The sequence below is a fragment of the Sorex fumeus genome, unplaced genomic scaffold (genome assembly GCF_029834395.1).
Source record: "Sorex fumeus unplaced genomic scaffold, SorFum_2.1 ptg000007l, whole genome shotgun sequence".
NCBI lineage: Eukaryota > Metazoa > Chordata > Mammalia > Eulipotyphla > Soricidae > Sorex > Sorex fumeus.
This window is the reverse complement of record NW_026606064.1, coordinates 27,516,001-27,536,395: the sequence shown is the minus strand read 5'-3', so window position 1 is coordinate 27,536,395 and position 20,395 is coordinate 27,516,001. Positions and strand designations below refer to the sequence as shown.

Here is a 20,395-nt window from a genome sequence, read left to right as displayed (position 1 = left end):
AGATTTAAATGGTTACTAATGTGAGAAGCACTTCAATTTATCGTAAGCTCAACTTCCTCCCAACTAGCTATTGCTCTTTTGATTCTTTAACAGTGAGGTTATTACCGAGAGATGCTTTCAAATACATAACCATAATGATTGAGTTATGATGAAGTTAACCCTAGATTTTGTTCTTGTTAAGTTCAGTGAAGCCGACCTCATTAAGGAAATGAGAGTCCTTTGTAAGAAATACTAATTTTTTTTTTTGCTTTACATTGCTTGGCTTGTCACTCTGGTCTGCGTCACAGAACTATTTAGGAATCTCTGCTAACTTGTATTTCATTAGAATGCCTCTGACATAATGAATTACATCTCTAACTTTTTTTTTAAATCAGTTTTCATATCCTAGACTAGAATTTCAGTTCCTTTATGATTACATGATTCGTTCGTACTTTTAGAAAAGGTCTGGCTAAGAGTTCTCCTTACTACCACATTCGTTGCCACGGTTGCTTTTTGCTAATATAACTAAGTTTCTACACACTGATTTCTTTTCTTAAAGAGAAAAAAATTACCGTGATATAAAATGCATTTATGAAACATCCACAGAAGGCATGGGATTCTTCACTGCTGTATAAATTTATTGATATATTTTGTTCACCTATTGCTATGATAATGCCAACTAAATCATACTGTAAACTATACCTGGATGCTGATTTCTTACAGATCCTCTACTGTAAAATTCTTTAGGGGCGGCCAGGGGGGCCCCCGATGCGCTTCCCCTAGCCTCCCGCATTCAGAGTGGACCCGGGTCACTCACCCAGCCACACCGGCCCAGGTAATAGGGCAGACATTGGATAAAATAGGGGCCAAGCTGGTTGGTTGATCAGCTGCCATTTATTCCATTCTCCCCACGCGCCTGCCCCAGTCTCTCTGAGCCTCCCATTCTAGTCTCACACTGCTTCTCATTCCCTTCTCCTTCTATCTCTCCTGCACATCTCTTCGCCTTCCATCTCGCAACCTGGGCTCTCTCTCTCCACGTGCTTGTTCCTTGCTTGTTCCTGTATTATTCTTCTACATTCTTCTCTCTCTGTCCCCCATGCCCTCTCTGCAGTCCATCTTGCCGCCCTCCTCTCTCTCTCCTCTCCACCTACCCTCTTGTCTCTCAAACCCCGCTCACCCCCTCCCCCCTGCACCCTGAGCCCACTGTCCCTGTCTAGTAGCAAAATCAATATTAGAAAGTCCTTCCTGGGGCTGGGAGTGATATCACAGCAGGTAGGGCATTTGCCTTGCACACGGCCGACTGGGGTTCAATCCCTGGTATCCCATATGGTCCCCCAAGCACTGCCAGAAGTAATTCCTGAGTGCAAAGCCAGGAGTAACCTCTGAGCATTGCTGGGTGTGACCCTTCCTGAGGGTTTTTCAGGTTCAAAGGAAACACCACCTAGGATATTTCAAAGCCCTTCCTGACTGCCTCAGGCAAAATACCGCTTAAGGTGGTTTTTCTCCTTTCCTTAGTCCAATAACTCTATCAACATCTTAATACTAGTTTGGTATGGACACAGTAAGAGATACATTGAGGCTTGTAGGGCAGCTCTCCTGGGAATATCTTGCCACAGACTCAGACTACAGAGCTCACACCAGATTAATCTTTCCTAACACTAGCAGGATCAGAATCTAGTTATTACTTTTTGGATCATGACAGCATTTGTCCATGACCAAGCTTTTATCTTATAGTTAAGCATTATGGCACTTTGGCCAGGCCCATCACGATGCCAGGGTAGCACATAGCTTACCGCTTGCCCTGGTTCCATCCAGTCCCTAGTCAGGACCCTGCTTTGGGGGCCACTAGGAAGTAAAGGCAGCTGAGGCTTAGGTGAAAGAACAGATGCCCAGGAGAAAAATATCATTTGAGATTCATGTTACAAAAGCATAGCATATGCTGTCTTCTTGTGTTCCTACAAAAAGAACATTGCTCTGAATAAACTATGCAAAGGACTTGGGGAGAAGGGAAAAACAATATTTACAAATCAACATAGCACAAAGAAAGAAAGTTACAAATAACCACAGAGGAATGGGAGCACTGTGATAAGAGCAACCCAACAACCCTAAACTACCGGAGGCTACAGAGGAAGGACAAAACAGTGTTATCCGACACTCTACTATCATATTATTCCTTGCCCAATTATCCTGTATTAGCCTTTTCTAGATTTCTGTGCTGCAGTTTCCTAATTAGTCTCTGCCTGGATTTTGTTGATCACCAATTACCACTACTTTTTCTTTTCATGTCTTTAAAAGAAAACTACCTTTTAATGGAAAAGTTTCTATTAGCACAAGAGAACCCCCAAAATTAGAGATTTTTTTCCTACTCTAAAATTTACTCCTAAATAAAGAACAGTATGGTATATTGTTTTCCAAAATGTCTACAATAACCCCTTTATTTTATATGCCACTTGTTGAAGTGTTTCTTTACACTTAGGCAGTGAAATCTGTATCAGTAGTTCTTGAATCTGGACTGAAATTAAGGCTTGCTTGGCTAATGGAATGTTAGAAAACAGGATCTAATCATTTACACCATATATGGGGGCTAGGGAGAAAGGGTTACGGGGTACGTGATTTGCATGCACAATGCCACGGTTTAATCTTCAGTACTGCATGGCTCCTTGAGTACCACTATGGCAACCCTAGTGACCCACTGGGGTTCAAAGGCACTGGTTGGGAGTCACAATCCCTCCACACACACACACATACACACACACACACACACACACACATTTGTGTACCAGATTGTCAAACCTTGTTGCTTTTAAACTTGAACCCTCTGGGGAGAAACCTGTGCTTAGCAACTAAAGGCCAGAGTCATATGGTTCAGTCTCTTTTCATCCCAGTCAACTTCCTGGGATATAAAGCTTTCAGTCCACATTGCTGACCTATAGACAATGAGTTGATAAACTGTTGTTGCTTTTAGTTACTAAGTTTGGAGCGCTTTGTCAAAAGCAAAATTTATTCACTGAGAATAAAGACTCACATATGAGTCTTTTCCATGAAACTTTTCTATCCAATAGGTGGTCCCCCACTTGGTTGCAGGGCTGGATTACTCTTGCTATGCCCAGTCTAGTTCATTGTGAACCTGAAGGTTCAGTGCTCAGCCTGACAGTACTCTGGAGCTACCAAGTCCACATCCTGAGATGCTCAGGGTATATAGTACAAAGGAATGAACTTTTGGCCTCACACATGGTAGGCGTGTTCTGTACCTCTAGACCTATTACCCTGTGCACTCCATGGACTTTTACTTTATGCATTTGACAGTTGTATATGTGTGGGTTATACCTTTATATTACTATATTTAAGATTAAATGTATCAGACAGAGTACTTAAAAAAATGTCAGTTAAGATGGAGGAATTTTAAGCCTTAGGAAGATAGATAGATAGATAGATATAATAGCAATGTTTTCCTTTTCTAGCCCATTTCAGAACACAGAAATCTCTAAATTCAGATTTTTTTGAAATTTTTTTATCTAGATTTTAAATATTTTTAAATTGTTTCAATATTTGTGTATTCATTTGTGATTATTTTATTATAACATTCTAGAGTTTATTTGGGATAGCTGGACACCTCTGTATGTGTATTGGAATCACCAAACCCACCATTGAAGTATACCAGTGCCTTTCCGGTATGAAAAAGACCACTTAGCTGTTTCCCTTACCACCCTCTTAACTTTTTTAACTGATTCATCCAACAGCCCATTAAAAAAATATATGATTCCATACAAACAAATCTCTTCATGGAAATGAAGGTTATTTATCCTTGGGCAATAAAATGTAACCTATTTATATGGGAGTTTGAGGTTTTTAAAGCTGAGATAGATAAGACATTACTTAAACTACCAAATGTTCAATTCCTTGAGTTGGTTCTTGTATTAGAATTTGTAAGGTAATTTATTCTGAACTCTTATCATGAGACAGTGTTTAATGAGGAATGATGAAGTCCCATGTTTAACACTAAATCAAATATATGATGACAGGTAGCTACCATTATATTTCCAGCCTCTGTATATACTAAAAGCACTCTAGTCTTTTATAATAAAACAGACTTGGAACTTGTACCAAGTGCAGATGATTTCCCTGAGTCAATATTTATCACTGGTCAAAACCTTAAAAAAAGGACTAACATCCAAGTTGGCTCTCTTTTGCTAAGTACTTTAGCTTTCCTCGGGATTTACTTATAGAATGAGATTTACTTAGATGATGGTTCTCATGTGGCATTCGCTTTCTACTCAAAACCCCCCACCCCACTCATACGCATTTGTTTTTATTGTGGTATCATGGCTTACAACAGTTTCCATATTGTGTTATACTTGAAGTACTGCTACTTCCCCCTCCCCCGCAGCTCTTCTATTACCTTCCACCACCGTTAGCCCAAGATCCCTTCTCACTCTTGTCCCTTTGCAGTCTTAGATCACCATTAGAAATGTCTTAGGGTTTGTTTCCATTGGGGATTTCCCCCTACTGTTTTGTGTTTTTTCACACTCCATCTATGAACAAGGTCATCTGGTATTTGTGGGTTTTTTTTCCTTCTATCTCACTTTACTTAGTTCCAGTTTCAAGTTGCAACCAACTGCAGAATTTCATTTTTTTCTCATAGCTGAGTATTATTATATTATATATATATGTACTATGACTTCTTTATCCAGTCTCCTTTTGTTGGGCACTTGGGGTTTCTGGGCACTTAACAGTTTTTGCCAATTTTAAATAATATTATGACAAACACTTGTGTATATATCTTGCTTTAGTATTATTTTGTGAATGCACAGAAAGTGAATCACTGGGTCTTATGTGGAAGTTTAATTTTTAATTTTAAAAAGTATCATCACTCCATTTTCTTGAACCCAAACTGTATAAAGGTCCCACCAACAAATGAATGAGAGTCCCTCTTTCAACAGGTTCCCTTTCACAGCATCCCAACCAATAGTTACTTCTGTTGTTTTATAGTAAAGCCATCCTTACTAGTGTGAGGTGCTATCTCTTTGCCATGATATTCACTTCACTGGTAATCAGTGACAATGGACATTTTTTCCCTCTGTCTATTGGCCATCTTGTCTGAGAAATTATTAGCATATACTTTGGGACACAAACAACACTCTACTTAAATCCAGGTAAGCCTAGGGACAAATGATGATGACTTGAATAAATTATCCATTTGTATTTCTGGCTAATTGTCTTGATTTGAGTCTATTTTTGTGACCAATTTGTATTTTTGTTATTTGTTTTATATAATACCCCAAAACTTTAAAACATTAACATTTAAAAGAAATCTGAATTCTGAGGGAGAAGACCTGAGGAAAACGCTCTTTCACTGTTGGTGGAATGCGGACTGGTCCAGCATTTGTGGAAAACAATATGGACAGTCCTTTAAAATCTAGAAATTGAGCTTTCATATGACCCCACAGTACCGCTTCCGGGAATATATCCTGAGGATGCAAAAGAGCACAGTAGAAATGACATCTGTACCTACATGTTCATTGCAGCACTGTTCACAATAGCCCAAATCTGGAAACAACCCAGGTGCTGTACAACAGATGACTACTTAAAGAAACTTTGGTACATCCACACAATGTAATACTATTCAGCTGTTAAGAGATATGAAGTCATGAAATTTGCTTATAAGTGGGTAGACGTGGAGAGTATCATGCTAAATGAAATAAGTCAGAAAGAGAGGGACAGACAAAGAAGAACTGCATTCATTTGTGTAACACAGCATGAGGCTGACATCCAAGGACAGTAGATACAAAGTCCAGGAGGATTGCCTCATAGCTGAAAGCCTGCCTCATGAGCGGAGGGAAGAAGGCAACTGGAATTAGAGAAGGGATCACTAAGAAAATGGGCTGGAGCAATAGCACAGCGGGTAGGGCGTTTGCCTTGCACGCAGCCAATATGGCTGACCCTAGTTCGATTCCTCTGCCCCTCTTGGAGAGCCCGGCAAGCTAATGAGAGTATCTCGCCTTCACGGCAAAGCCTGGCAAGCTACCCATGACGTATTCAATATGCCAAACACGGTAACAACAAAGTCTCATGATGAAGACATTACTAGACCCGCTCAAGCAAATTGATGAACAACAGGAGGACAGTGTTATTCACAGTGATATTCACTAAGAAAATGATGGCTGTAGGAATCAGCCAGGATGGGAGATGTGTGCCGAAAGTAGATAATGGGCCAAACATGATGACCTCTCAGTGTCTGTAATGCAAACCAGAATTCCCAAAAGTAGAGAGTATGGGGAATATTGTCTGGTGGTGGGGAATGTGCACTGGTGGAGGGATGGGTGTTTGATCATTGTATGATTGTAACCCAAACATGAAAGCTTGTAACTATCTTATGGTGATTCAATAAAATTAAAAAAGGAAAAAAGAAAGAAGAGAAAAGCGGGCCTGAATCAACCTGTGTAGGAAAATTGGTGTTAGCATAACTGTTTATGTCAAATATATTCTGGGATGAGAAATAAGGCTAATTTTTCAACATACTGGAAACTAAACTGTGTGAATGGTTTCTTTATGCCGACAATAATCAACTTTAAAACACATTGCTGACATAACATCAGAAGACTCTGAAAAACAGTTTACTTTGTCACATTATTGCATGATTTCCTTTTTCCAGTGTGATATTCTCATACTTTTATATTATTTTCCTGACTTATACCACAAATATTATATTTTTATTTTCATTCGGTGAAGAATTAAACTGCATGCACATTATGCTAGTCTTTCTTGAGGGCACCCAATAATGCAGACATTCCAAACAAGTTACTATATGTATTTTTGAAGTTTATAATCCTAAAATTGGATAATAGCTATAATAGATACCTGTCCAAGAGAGATATTAGAGGTTGTTGTTATTTTTCCAGTGTAAATATTTTTTGTGATTAAAGAGAATAACAAGATCTTCAGTTTCTGTAAAAGTATAGCTCTGTACTCAGGGATGTTGCTTGGGGTACTATTTAGGTGCTGGGAACAAACTAGGATTGATTGTATGCAGTGTAAGACCCGTAACCTTTGGATTATTTCTTTGGTCCTTATTCCTTTTTATCTGTATTATAAAATCACTATTACAATATAGACAAGAATTTATGTAGATCATTCTAGAACCAGATGTAAGAGGTGTAGGCAAAGTGGAACGTATTGTAAAAAGAGAAACTTGCAGGGTGAGAGTTGATGTGTGTTTGTGCAGAAGGTTTGCTTTCTGGTACGGAAATAGAAGTGTTTTGTCATGTTTTTCAATCTTTGTGCACTTTTGGACCTTCAGATGAATAATGCTGGCTTAGAGGAAAACCCTGGGTATGATAGCGGTATTAGCTGTGGCATTTTCCATCGTATTTATGGATTCATATAACTCAAAAGTTTAGAGTCAAGTTGTATTTTAGGTGAAGTTTGATCTAGTATCCTGATACATACCTAGAACTACCATGTATAAAATTATTATAAATATAATATTATATTAGCACTGTAGCACTGTCCTCCCATTGTTCATCGATTTGCTCGAGCAGGCCCAATAAGGTCTCCATTGAGAGACTTCTTGTTACTGTGTTTGGCATATTGAATATGTCATGGGTAGCTTGCCAGACTTTGCCGTGCAGGCGAGATACTCTCGGTAGCTTGCAAGTCTCTTCGAGGGGGCGGAAGAATCGGGGTCGGCCAGGTCGGCCACATGTAAGGCAAACGCCCTACCCACTGGGCTATTGCTCTAGCCCATTTACATTTATAATTTATAAATCTATATTTTACATTTATAATTTAATTATAAATATATTTATAATTTAAATATTATAGTAGTATGTATGGCCCTCCCGTTGATCGTCGATTTGCTCGAGCGGGCCCAGTAACGTCTCCATTGGAGACTTTGTTGTTACTGTGTCTGGCATATCGAATACTCTCGGTAGCTTGCCGGGCTCTCCGAGAGGGGCGGAGGAATCGAACTCGGGTCGGCCATGTTGGCCGCTTGTAAGGCGAACGCCCTACCCGCTTTGCTATCGCTCCAGTAAATACAATAATTATGAATCTAATTATATATACATAATTTATTTCAAAGAAGTGACTGATGATTCAAAATATTGGAAAGTACAGATTCTTAAGACAGGTAAAGACTGAAAATTCTGACAGCTGTTGGTATTGGAGTACTTAGGCAAAATATCTTTTTTTTCCATAAAACCTTATTTTTTGCACTTATTAAAACATTTCATCTGCTCAGAGAAGACAAACCCATATTACTAAATGTATTACTTAATATGTACTGATTGTAATGTTAAAAGTATCGACAAAATATTGTCACGGCAAAATTTATAATGGTATTTAATGACATCATGATATACTATTGATTAGTCAGCTTCACACACAAAACCCATAATTGACAAGATTAATTTTCACAAAAAACTAGGCAAAAAATTTACAGTTCTGTTAAAATATGGAGATTGGCAATAAATTAGGTAAATAGGGAGATTTTTAAAATAACTATGTAATTTTTTCCATGGGTTACAAATCTCAAATATTTTATAGGAATGAAACCAGAGAAAAAAGTGAAGAACAGTGAGAAAACAACTTAATTAAACTGCATTAAAAATCTACCTAAGTAAAAATCTACTAAAAATGAACTTGTTATTTAGCTGTTAACTGCTGAGAATTTTCAAACAGACTACATGACTTTGATGTCACTGTCGCTGTCACTGTCCTCCCATTGTTCATTGATTTGCTCGAGTGGGCCCAGTAACATTGTGAGACTTCTTGTTACTGTGTTTGGCATATTGACGTAAAACTGAATATTAGATCCCAATGTTATTTGTACTTGACATTTTAGGAAAAAGAAATGGAAGAGCTTTGAGTCCCCTAGCCACTTTTTTTCCTGCTTTCTAAACTATAACTGAATATTCTTCCTTAATGTAGGAATCAGGTAAAATTTGTTTACTCCAGAGGAGCAAATTTTACTTACTACAGAATTATTGCAACAAACAAGCAATCTTCTCATGGGAACCAAGAGGTACCCAACCCTCTTTATACTGAAAAACTTTATTTTCAGAGTCTGACCACTCTCGTACAGCCTCCATGGGGTTGGCCATATGATGTCCTTTTTTCCTGAATAAAATATTAATGCATATCTCATCTGTCTGGTGTCTGTGCTCTGTGCTGACCATTTCCACACTTCTAAAAAGGAAATCCTCACTCACCAGGGAAGAAATGGCAAGTAATTAAAACATTTATTCTCCTCCCTACTCCTAGGGTAGTGAAATACAAGAGGGAAAAAAAATTCAGACATAAGTAATTGGAGTAAATGGATTTCATTTTTTTTCCAGTCCCAAGGTTTTGTTCAGTGTTTTATGTCCTATTATTAACAATCACTTTCATGCTTTCTAAATATAGTCATACCTATTATCTATTATGTTATCACCCAATAAATTATTTTAATAAGCAGACATACCTTTCTAATAGCTTGAAGCTTAAGAACCAACCTTGCCTTATTAATCTTTCTTCCAAATAGAATAAAGCCTGACACATGCCATATATACAATGAATTTTTGGTGAATTAATCGAAAAATTGCCTATTAGAATTTGAAAAAGCAATGAGCTGTGAAATTCTTTTTAACATGACACATAAACATTATAACTATGATTTCTTCAATAGTGCTGATATCCATACTCCACCCACCTGTAGACAAGGTCTTAGAAGTGTTGCCTAATTTTTCTGTTTTCTTATTCAGCTTCCAAAATGCATGCCAGTTGCCTTAGGCTTCTACAGAACCCTGAAGGCAGCTTCTTACTTTGTGTAGGAAGAAGAGTTAGCATAGCTGCAAGGTGATCCCAACTCCTAGCTTTTCTGTTGATTCTCAATGCTCCATTTATTTCAGAATCCCTGCTGAGAGCTAAAACATTGTTTTACTAGAAGGCATTTATTTTAGGCAAAATTCCATTCTTTAATTGTGTAGTTACACAGCACCCTAGCTTAAGCTGTGGGGAAAATGTTAGAGAGTTGCTCTGCTTGAAGATGGTTGACATATATTGTTTTTTCTCTGATTTGTTTTTGTTACATTTCAACTGGCTTGCTCCTTAAGTTTATTGATGATTTCTGTATTCTTGAGGTACAATTAACATAAAACACTTAAGTTTTTTATATATATATATATATTTTACTAATTTAGCATATATTGTGATTTGGTTACCATTATAAATTTAACTTAACTAGATAACTGGAGTGGGAGGGGTGGCTGCAGAGAGTATAGCAGGAAGGGTACTTGCCTTGCACACAGCTAGCCTGGGTTTGATCCCCAGCACCACATATGGTTCCCTGAGCCCACACAGAGTTATATCTGAGCACAGTTGAGTATGGCCCCAAAACAAAACAAAATAAGACAAAGAAAAAACCTAGAAAAATATGGAATGAGTTCAAGGGGAATAGTATAAGAATCCTCAGATTCCCTGAAGAACAGGAAGGAGAATTAGAAGAAATCATAGATGAGATTGTTTCCAGATTCTGGTTATTGGAAGTAATGCTACAATATTGGAATGCATGTATCTTCAACATATTTTTTTGTTTCCTCTCAATATGCATATTGCTAGAAGCAGAATTGCAGACTCTTATGATATTCCAAGTTTCCATTTCCTTGAGGAATCTCTGTACTATTTTCCAACTGGCTGCATGAATTTACAAACCACCAGGACAAATCACTTTCTCCATATCCTTGCAAATATCGGTTATTTCTAAAGTTATTCTTTTATTTTTGTTTTTGAAGGAGGATGCACCCAGCAGGGGGCCACCTCATGTGTGTATTTAATGTGAAAATCTCATGTAAAACATGGACTCCACCCATTGAGCAGTTTCTGTGGCCCTTAAGTGCCTCCTTTCATTTCATTTCATTTCATCATCCTGTTATTCGTCGATTGCCTCAAGCAGGCCCCAGTAACGTCTCTTTCATCCTAGCCCTGAGATTATATTCAAGGCTATTTAGGAGAATGAGACCCATAATTGTTACTGCTATTTGGCATATTTGGTATGCCACGGGGAGTTTGCCAGACTCTGCCCTGTCGGCAGGCTACTAGCCTGCAAGTTTGTCCAAAGTAGGAATGAGACAATAAGATGTCATAACCGCGCGGTTCCGGGATCTGGATTTTATAGTCTCTGAGTCTTGGCCGCTGATGGGATTACACGGCGCCAGGGGGCCAGGTGGTGGGTGTGACCCCCGCCTACTGGAATTTGGAGGATCTGGGTGGAAGATGCTCGACTCCAATTCGAGTAGGCTTGGAGGTCTCGGCCCCGGAACCCGCGTGGCTTTGTCCCTCTGCCAGTACCTTCATGTGTGTGGAGAGTGGTCTCAGCATGGTGGTGGCTGGTCCTGGAGGTCTTCGGCTGCCGAAGCCCTGGTCGGGGTGGGGAGGAAAGCTCAACCAGCTCCCCTCCAAGTGCCTCCTTAAAGTAAAAAAAGTAATATACTTTTTTTATTTTAATAAAAGCACATACTTTTTTATTTTAATAAAACCACATACTTTTTTATTTTAATAGAATAGTACATGCTTCTTTTGCTGATACATAGATGAAACATAACATATTTTTGCATTGTCAAAGAATTCATAGCTATGACAATACTTTCTAATTCATGAACTTTACATGTGCCTTTACAAAGTAACAGTAGTAATTGTGTTTAGGCCTAAAGAGTTAATTCAAAAGACTGAGTTTATGTTTTTAAAAATAATATTTTTATTTTCATTTTTTTGTGATAGTACTAAGTACTAACAACAAGCTCCCGGGAGAGCACAAGGCAGAGTCTCCTACCCTGTGTCTGACTATCCTCGCCAGGGCCCAACAGCTGAAGACCTCCAGGCCCCAACCAAGGCCTTACTGGAGCCACTCTCCACACACTTGGATAAGCCTCAGACATAACAGGACTAGCAGAGGAACCCAGGTGTGTGGGACCCGGGGCTGAGATCTCTAAGCCTGCACGGTTTGGGACTGGACCTGTCAGTAGCTAGACAGTTACACCCTCCAACTGCCGTGTAACCCCAACAAAGGCCAGGATCCAGAGATTATAACAACAAGCTCCCGGGAGCGCGCGGCTGCATTCGCGGCTGCGCGACTATTTATTTTTTTAATTTTTAAGGTTACCTTAAATATCCTTAAATATCCAACCCACACGGCAGAGCCTGGCAAGCTATCCGTGGTCTATGCCAAATAGACCAAATTGATATGCCAAATCCAGTAATAAATGGATCTCATTTCCCTAACCCTGAATATACAGAGTCGAGAAGGATATGGAAGGAGAAGCTGATAAAACACCAAGGCAGACATAGGCTGCCAAAACGCAGAAAAACAAAAATGATTGTCTGTACTTTTAATGCTCGTACGCTGGCATCTGCTGCATCCATTGAAGACCTTATGGTACAAGCACGAAAGATCAAGTACGACATCATTGGTCTGACCGAAACAAGAAGACATCAATCCCATCATGCTGTTTTCGACACTGGAGAAGAACTGTTCCTTGGAACATGTGATAAAAGAGGCGTTGGTGGTGTCGGTATCCTTGTCAACACAAACTTAGTCACAAGCATTGATTCATTTGAATGCCTAACAACCCGAATCGGACGATTACACTTGAATAAATGTGGCTCACTACCGGCAGTTTCTATCTTTGTTGTCTATGCACCAACATCCAGTTATGGTGAAAAAGAAACTGAGAAATTCTACATGGAGCTGGAGAAATTCTATAAAGAAGATCACACCTTCTACAAGATCATTGTCGGTGATTTTAATGCCAAGATAGGACCAAGAAGATCAGTCGATGAACTCCACATCGGAACCCATGGCCTGGAATGGAACGAACAGGGTGACAGACTGTCTGAGTTCATCATGTCAACCAAAACCTTCCATGGTAACTCACAATTCCAAAAGGCTGAATCTAAATGTTGGACATGGGAGTCTCCCGATGGACGGTTCCACAATGAAATAGACCACATCATATTCAATCAGCGGTTTTGCCTAACCGATGTTGCTGTTGTCCCAAAATTCCAAACGGGATCAGACCACCGTCTTCTTCGTGCAAAATTCTACCTCACAGAACGAGGAGAAAAGAATGCAAGGTTTAAGAAGAGGACTCCCAGAACAACCACCAACTGGGAACTCTTTGGCTCTGTTGCGGCAACATGGGAAGATGCCGTCATTGACAACATTGATGAGGAATACGATCGAATGATTCAGCACCTCCATGATTGTGCAAGGAATACCAAGAGAGAGATAACCACAAAAAACCGTCTTTCTTCGAACACTCTTGAACTTATTCGCCAACGTGGCTTGGCACGTGCCTCAGGCAACCACAAGCAAACGTCCGAACTGGCAAAACAGTGCAGAAAAGCCATCAAGGATGACCTCAAAAACAGGAGAGCAGCAGTACTGGTAGATGCATAAGAAGCTGGGAAAAACATTCGTAATGCCCGCCTGTCCTTCACCAACTACAAAACCAAGATGACTGCCCTCCGACATCATGATGGATCTATCACATCTTCCAGAAGGGCAATGGAGAAGATTATTCATGACTTCTACTCAGATCTCTTTAATAGCCACATCCACTTGCCCACATACCACATACCACATGATGGATATGTCGTTCCCAATGTTCTCCCTTCCGAAATCCAACATGCCATCTCGTCAGTAAAGAAACAAAAAGCACCTGGCCCAGACAAGATCAGACCTGAACACCTGAAGAACTTACCATCAGTACTCATCAATACATTGGCTCGACTCTTCACACGCTACCTGTCTGAATGCAAGGTTCCATCCCAATGGAAAACCAGCAAGACTGTACTACTATACAAGAAAGGAGACATCCACGACATTGGCAACTATCGCCCAATCTGCCTATTGTCTGTCATCTACAAACTATTCACTCGAGTCATCCTGAATAGGATTAGCAGAACACTAGATGAAGGACAACCATGTGAACAAGCTGGATTCCGAAAAGGATTCAGTACCATTGACCATATCCACACAATAACCAAGCTCATTGAGGTATCTCGGGAGTTCAAGATGCCGCTCTGTCTAACGTTCATTGATTTAAAGAAGGCCTTTGATTCTGTTGAGACAGAAGCGGTCATGGAAGCCCTAGCCAATCAGGGCGTACAAACTCAATACATCAGGATCCTTCGTGAGCTCTATTGCGGATTCACTACCAAGATCTCACCATTCTACAAAGATGTAATCATCCATATCAAGAGAGGGGTTCGGCAGGGTGATACCATTTCACCAAAACTCTTCAGTGCCACCCTCGAGAACGTCATGCGACGACTAGAATGGGAAAACATGGGAGTGACGATAGATGGTCGGCAACTACACCACCTCCGCTTTGCTGATGACATCGTTCTAATAACACCAAACATCAGCCAAGCGGCACAAATGCTGGCGGACTTTAACCGTGAGTGTGGAAAGGTAGGACTACAGCTGAATCTTACGAAGACAATGTTTATGAGAAACAGCCTTGTTCCTGACGCTCCATTCGCTCTCAACGGAACCACCATCTCCGAATGCAACAGTTATATATACCTAGGTCGAGAAATCAACATGATGAATGACCTGGCACCTGAGTTGCGCAGGAGGAAGAGAGCGGCTTGGAATGCCTTCAAGAGCATTGAAGAAATAACTAAAAGGACAAAGAACCTCCAGCTACGAGCACATCTCTTTGATTCCACTATTCTTCCTGCATTAACATATGCCTCAGAGACCTGGACCCTACGAAAACAGGATGAGAACGCTATACGGGTCTCTCAAAGAGGAATCGAAAGAACTATGCTTGGAATATCACGATTCACTCAAATGAGAGATAGAATCCGGAGTTCTGATCTTCGTCAACGCTCAAGAATCAGGGACGCTGTCTCATTTGCCAAGACATCAAAAATCAGATGGGCTGGACACGTAATGAGGTTTACAGACAACCGCTGGACTAGAGCCATTACTGATTGGATTCCACGAGACATCAAAAGATCACGTGGACGGTCACCTATAAGATGGTCAGACTTCTTCGTCAAGACCCTAAATGATCGGTTTGAGGCTCTACATGTTCCTAAAACGAACAGATACCATTGGGCTACGCTAGCATGCAACCGGGATGAATGGAGACGTTACTGGCACCCGCTCGAATAAATCGATGAATAACGGGGATTAAGTGATTAAGTGATTAAGTACTAAGATTTATTTTATGCTTACAGTGCTGCTACACCACGCCTACCATCTGCATGCTAAAATCCACCACTGTTACTACAAGTTCCCTTTTTTCTGTGCAGTTTCAGATTGCAGTTCTTTTGGCTATATCCCGGGGGTTCTTTCTATTGGGGTTATCTATGCTCTTATTTGCTTGCTTTACATTCTCCATAAGAGCAAAGTCACCTGGTATTTGTTTTTTTTTCTTTATTTCTTTTTATTATCAACTCACTTCACTTAGCATAACTTTCTCCAATTCCATTCACCTTTCAGGCAACATGCAAAATTTCTTTTTTTTTTTCAGGTAGCATTCAGTTGTGTGTATATATCATAATTGCTTTATACACTCATCTATTGTGAGGCATTTGTGTGGGGGTGGATCCTGACTAGTGTAAATAATACTGAATTTAGACATACATATATCCTGTTTGGGGGCAGTGGGGGGAGGTTGTTTGTTGTTTGGGGGCCACACCTGGCAGTGCTCAGAGCTTACTCCTGGCTCTGTACTCAGGGATGAAACCCAGGTCAGCCAAGTGCAGTGCGAGCACCCTAAGCACTGTGCTATCTCTATGGCCCTGTTGTTGTGTTCCTGGGATTGGTGCTCAGTAGTAAAATCACAAGGTCAAGTGGAAGCTCTATTCTTATTTTGTTGGAGGTCTCCATATCATTTTCCAAAGATATTAAGCCAGGAAACAGTCCCACCAGAAGTGAATAATTGCTCCCTTTTCACCACATCCACCTCAGCACTTGAAGAACATTTTGACTGGCATAAGGTCATATATCATTGCATTTTGATTTTGATTTCCCTGATAATTAATTTTTATATGCCCTTTGACCATTCTTATATTGTCTTTGGGAAATATCTGTTCATCTCTTTTTCTGATGGGGTAATTATTTCTTGTTAAATTTTGAGGGAGCTTTATCTTGATATCAGCCCTTTGTCTGATATAAGACTTGCAAATATTTTTACCTAATCATTAGGATTATGTTATTTAAGGCCTTTTGTAGGACAGAAGTTTTTTCATACGGTAGCACTTTTTGTTTGTTTGCTTTTGTTTCTGTTTTCTTTGCCAGTAGTGTTGTATTTTGACGACTACTAAATTGAGGATCTTGGGAAGTCCCGCCTATGTTTTCCTCGGTGCATTTTATATAAACAGATATAATAACAAGGTCTTTTATTTCATTTTTGTATTATGTTTGTTCAGGCTGGAGTGATAGCACAGCGGTAGGGCATTTGCCTTGCGCGCAGCCAGCCCGGCCGAGCAGGGTTCGATTCCTCCACCCCTCTCGGAGAGCCTGGCAAGCTACCAGAGTATTCAATATGCCAAACACAGTAACAAGAAGTCTCACAATGGAGACGTTACTGGGCCCGCTCGAGCAAATCAATGAATAGCGGGAGACAGTGTTTGTTTGTTTTATTATGTTTGTTTATTATATGAGAGAGGAACACCACTCACTCATCCTGCACGCGGCTATTTTTCCCAGTACCATTTTTTTTTAGAGGATTGCTTTGTTCTGCTTAATGTATCTGGACCCTTTGTTGAAAATGAACTGACCATGCATATGAGGATCTATATCTGGCTTCTCAATTTTATTCCATTCTTCTGAGAACTTGTTTTTGTTCTTGTACCACTACGTTTTGATTACAACAATTTTGTAGAATAGATTCAAATCAGGGATTATAATGTCTAATTTCTCTCTCCTTTTCTCTCCTCTCTCTCTCTCTTTCTCTCTCTCTCTCTCCCCCTTTCTCCCCCTCTCTCCCTCTCCCCCCTCCTTGTTTTTCTCAAGATTGCTATGCCTATTTTAGCAATCTTAACTATTTTTATAGTCCCATACAAATTTTAGAATTATTTATTCTGTGTCCTTGAAAAATACTTTGGGAATTTTGAGAATCAAGTACATAAAACCTCTTTAATCTCTCAGGTAAGGATTTCAAAGTGACAGTGGTTAGGCTCTTTTCTGAAGGAAGCTACAGAGAGTGTCTCAGTAAGGAAAGAGAAAATATAAGAGAACCTATAACTAGAGATTACCAACCTGAAGAGATTAATTCCTCATTTCAATAATTTCATTTAATGTCAGTTGCCTTAATTTACCAATCAAAAATGAGTAGATGTTTTGAAAACTAAGTACATGCTTTGCATGTAGCGGACCCATGTTTGATCCCCAGTAACACACATGTCTCCCCTCCCCAAGCACTGCTAGGAACAACCAATCCCCAAACACAGAGTAACCCCTAAGAACCACATGTGTGGTCCAAATCTCAGCCCCCTACATACACAGACACACACAAATTTTATCTTATTAGCAAGAATAAAGTTAAATTAAACCACCCCTGGTGTTGAATCAAAAAACTGAAGTTTACATATCTGACTTTTCATAGTGCTAAACTGTCTGGCACTTAGTAAAAATAAATTGGTCAAATCATTCTATAATAGGATGCGCTCCTTTCCATTGATCACAGATTTTAAGAAAGACTTTATTGTAACAGAAATGTTTTCTCCATCTTCTGGTTTATTCACAGTAAACAGATCCGAACTATGTTGGGCCAGTTCAGCCAGGCAGAAGACCTATTAATGACAGCTGGAGTACAGCCAGGAACTTTGGATGGAGTTCTTTTGGATCTTGGGTGTTCCTCTATGCAACTTGATGATCCTGAAAGAGGTTTTTCCCTTCGGAAGGATGGTCCTTTGGACATGAGAATGGATGGTGGCAGGTGAGTATTGATATTTATTCCTCCTCACAATAAGAAATCAATTTCTCAAAAACACTTCAAATTCAATTTCCTTTCAAGACTTAAAATTCCCATCACACTCCCACACCTAACACTATCCATACATAATAAATCAGGTTTGTTTGTTACTCATTATACACTTTAGTGTTTTTCTGTATTTGGAATTCTAAAAGGAAAATAAGTGCTGTCTTACACAAAATAGTAAAGAAGATATTTTTCATATGGATTATCTTTTATAATGCATAAAAATAAACTATTATAATACTGACAACTGGAAAATGTATAACTAATATAATTGGTACATTTTTATACAGGTCCAGCTATTTTTTTTGTGAGAAGTAAAATAAATCATATTAAATACATGCTCTTTTAATATTGTTTGACAGGAAAGATCCTAAAGGTCAGCAAATGGTGTGCTTTCTTCTATTTGTTATACAGTGTCTTTGTTGCAGCCTTCTCAGAGAAACTGCAATTTTATGTGCTGCACCAGTCCATATAGGTCAACTTTTGAATTGGGCGTGTTTTGTTTGGAACCACCCCAGCTGTACTCAAGGCTTTCTCCTGGCTCTGTGCTTAGGGATCACTTCTGATGGGGTTCAGGACTATACAGGGTGCCAGTGATTAAACCTGCCTCTGCCACATGAAAGGCATGTGCCCTACACATCATATTATCTCTCTAACCCCAATATAGGGCAGCTTTATATCTAATTTTTATTCCTTACCATTCTGGAAGTGCTAGTTTTGTTTACCACCATTCATATAATTGTGTATGTATATGTATATCTATATATTTATGTAGGTAGATATTTTCTTTGTATGAATGCATATATTATATATAAGTATGCAAAGGGAAACACATTCTAGAAAGGTATATGATGACTTCTGTTTTTTTTTACTTCCCTCCCTCACAACTCTCTATAATTCTCTCAACAAAAATGACCTTATGATGACTTATTTATTTTATTTTAGAAGGGGCCATATCCCTACTAGTGCCCAGGTTACACTCCCAACGGAACCCCAGGAAACATACTTGGGTAGTGATCAACCCTAGGCATTGGGCATGCACACTAGCCTATTATCTTCCTGCTCCAGCAAAATTTTCTTTTAAATCTGAGTTAATTTTAAAATCTTAGATTAGCACTAATTTCCCTAACCAACCTGGAGATGGATATTCTGTACCAAAAATCATTACTATGCTTTCTTTTCTTCTAATTTCATGTCCTAATCACAGGTACCAAATTATTTACCCTGGAATTGACCTTTGAATAGCTTACCTTCTAAGAAAAATATTGTTCTCATTATAACCTTTTACCCATGTTGTCATATGACCTGTTAACCTTGGTTCTGACCTACACTTAAAACTTTTTTGTTCATGTTTCCTGTACCATCTCTTGCATCAGTGACATTCATAGGACAAAAAAAGTGATCATAAAAGGAAATACTCTTTAAAATCCTTGTAAAATGAGTGACTAATAGTAAAAGTCAATATATATTCTCATGTTTGGAGATTAATGTTATGTAGAGGTCAAGTAAATTTTTGCTCTTCCTATACTTGCCAAGAAAAATGTCTTCTGAAATACAATGAGTAAACTTCAATATTAATAGTAGTAAACTTCCATATTATTAATATAAAGAATTACCAGCTAATTATAGTCTATAAATCAGAATTAGATTAGATTCTCCACTGAGAATTTGAAAATAAGATCTCCCTTAAGAAATAAACTCTTACATCAATATATGACGAATAAGATGGCGTAGCTGAGAAAATAAATCTTAAAAAAGCTTCAGATAGCTGATATAGATTGTAATCTAATCAAAGATGCTAACAGAGTTGGAAAAAATAAAAGTGGTATTTAGAAGAGGGGAACAAGTTCATATGAATACATAGAAAAAAGAGAATTTAATGCAAACTATATTTACTGCTGAGTATATTGTAGAGAGGGAATCCCAAAACTATAAAAATTTAAAAAATATAGTTTAAGTATGACTGATCAGGGACCGAGTTAGGGCATGTGACTTGGATTTGATTCCTAGCACCACTTGGTTCCAGATCATTGCTGCATATGCAACCCTGAAGTCCCTGGAGAAAATCCAGGGACTTTGCTCTCCCCCAACACCCCAACACCACAGGTCCCAAACAGCATTGCATCCTCATGTCCTGGCACTGAATCCGTGGCCCATGAAAGTTGTCCATGACCTCAGGACCTCTGAGAACTGTTTTCATATGCTCCCCTTCCCCCACCCACACATGCGCAATGCTGATCACGTCCTGGTGACTGGTACAGCATGGTGAAGACAGAGACAGAACGCTTTCTTTACCTATTGCCACTTGACACTGCTATCTTAGAGCATAGTTATTCTGTGCCTTCTCAATTTCAGCAGAGCTCTCAGATTATAATGAGGGGTTCTCGTATCATAGATAAAAATTCACAGCTTCAAAAGCTTTAATTATTTCTGCACTGGAA

General features: G+C 39.2%; 1 protein-coding gene across 5 annotated transcripts in view; it reads left to right on the top strand.

Moving 5' to 3' along the window:
* The window catches only part of METTL15 (methyltransferase 15, mitochondrial 12S rRNA N4-cytidine), a 231,798-nt gene that overhangs the window by 165,621 nt on the left and 45,782 nt on the right, over nt 1-20,395 (top strand). For all 5 annotated transcript variants that reach the window (XM_056133683.1, XM_056133712.1, XM_056133693.1 and 2 more), the window contains exon 4: nt 17,721-17,912. In XM_056133683.1, coding sequence (XP_055989658.1) covers nt 17,721-17,912 — 192 coding nt within the window. The remainder of the gene's footprint in view (nt 1-17,720; nt 17,913-20,395) is intronic.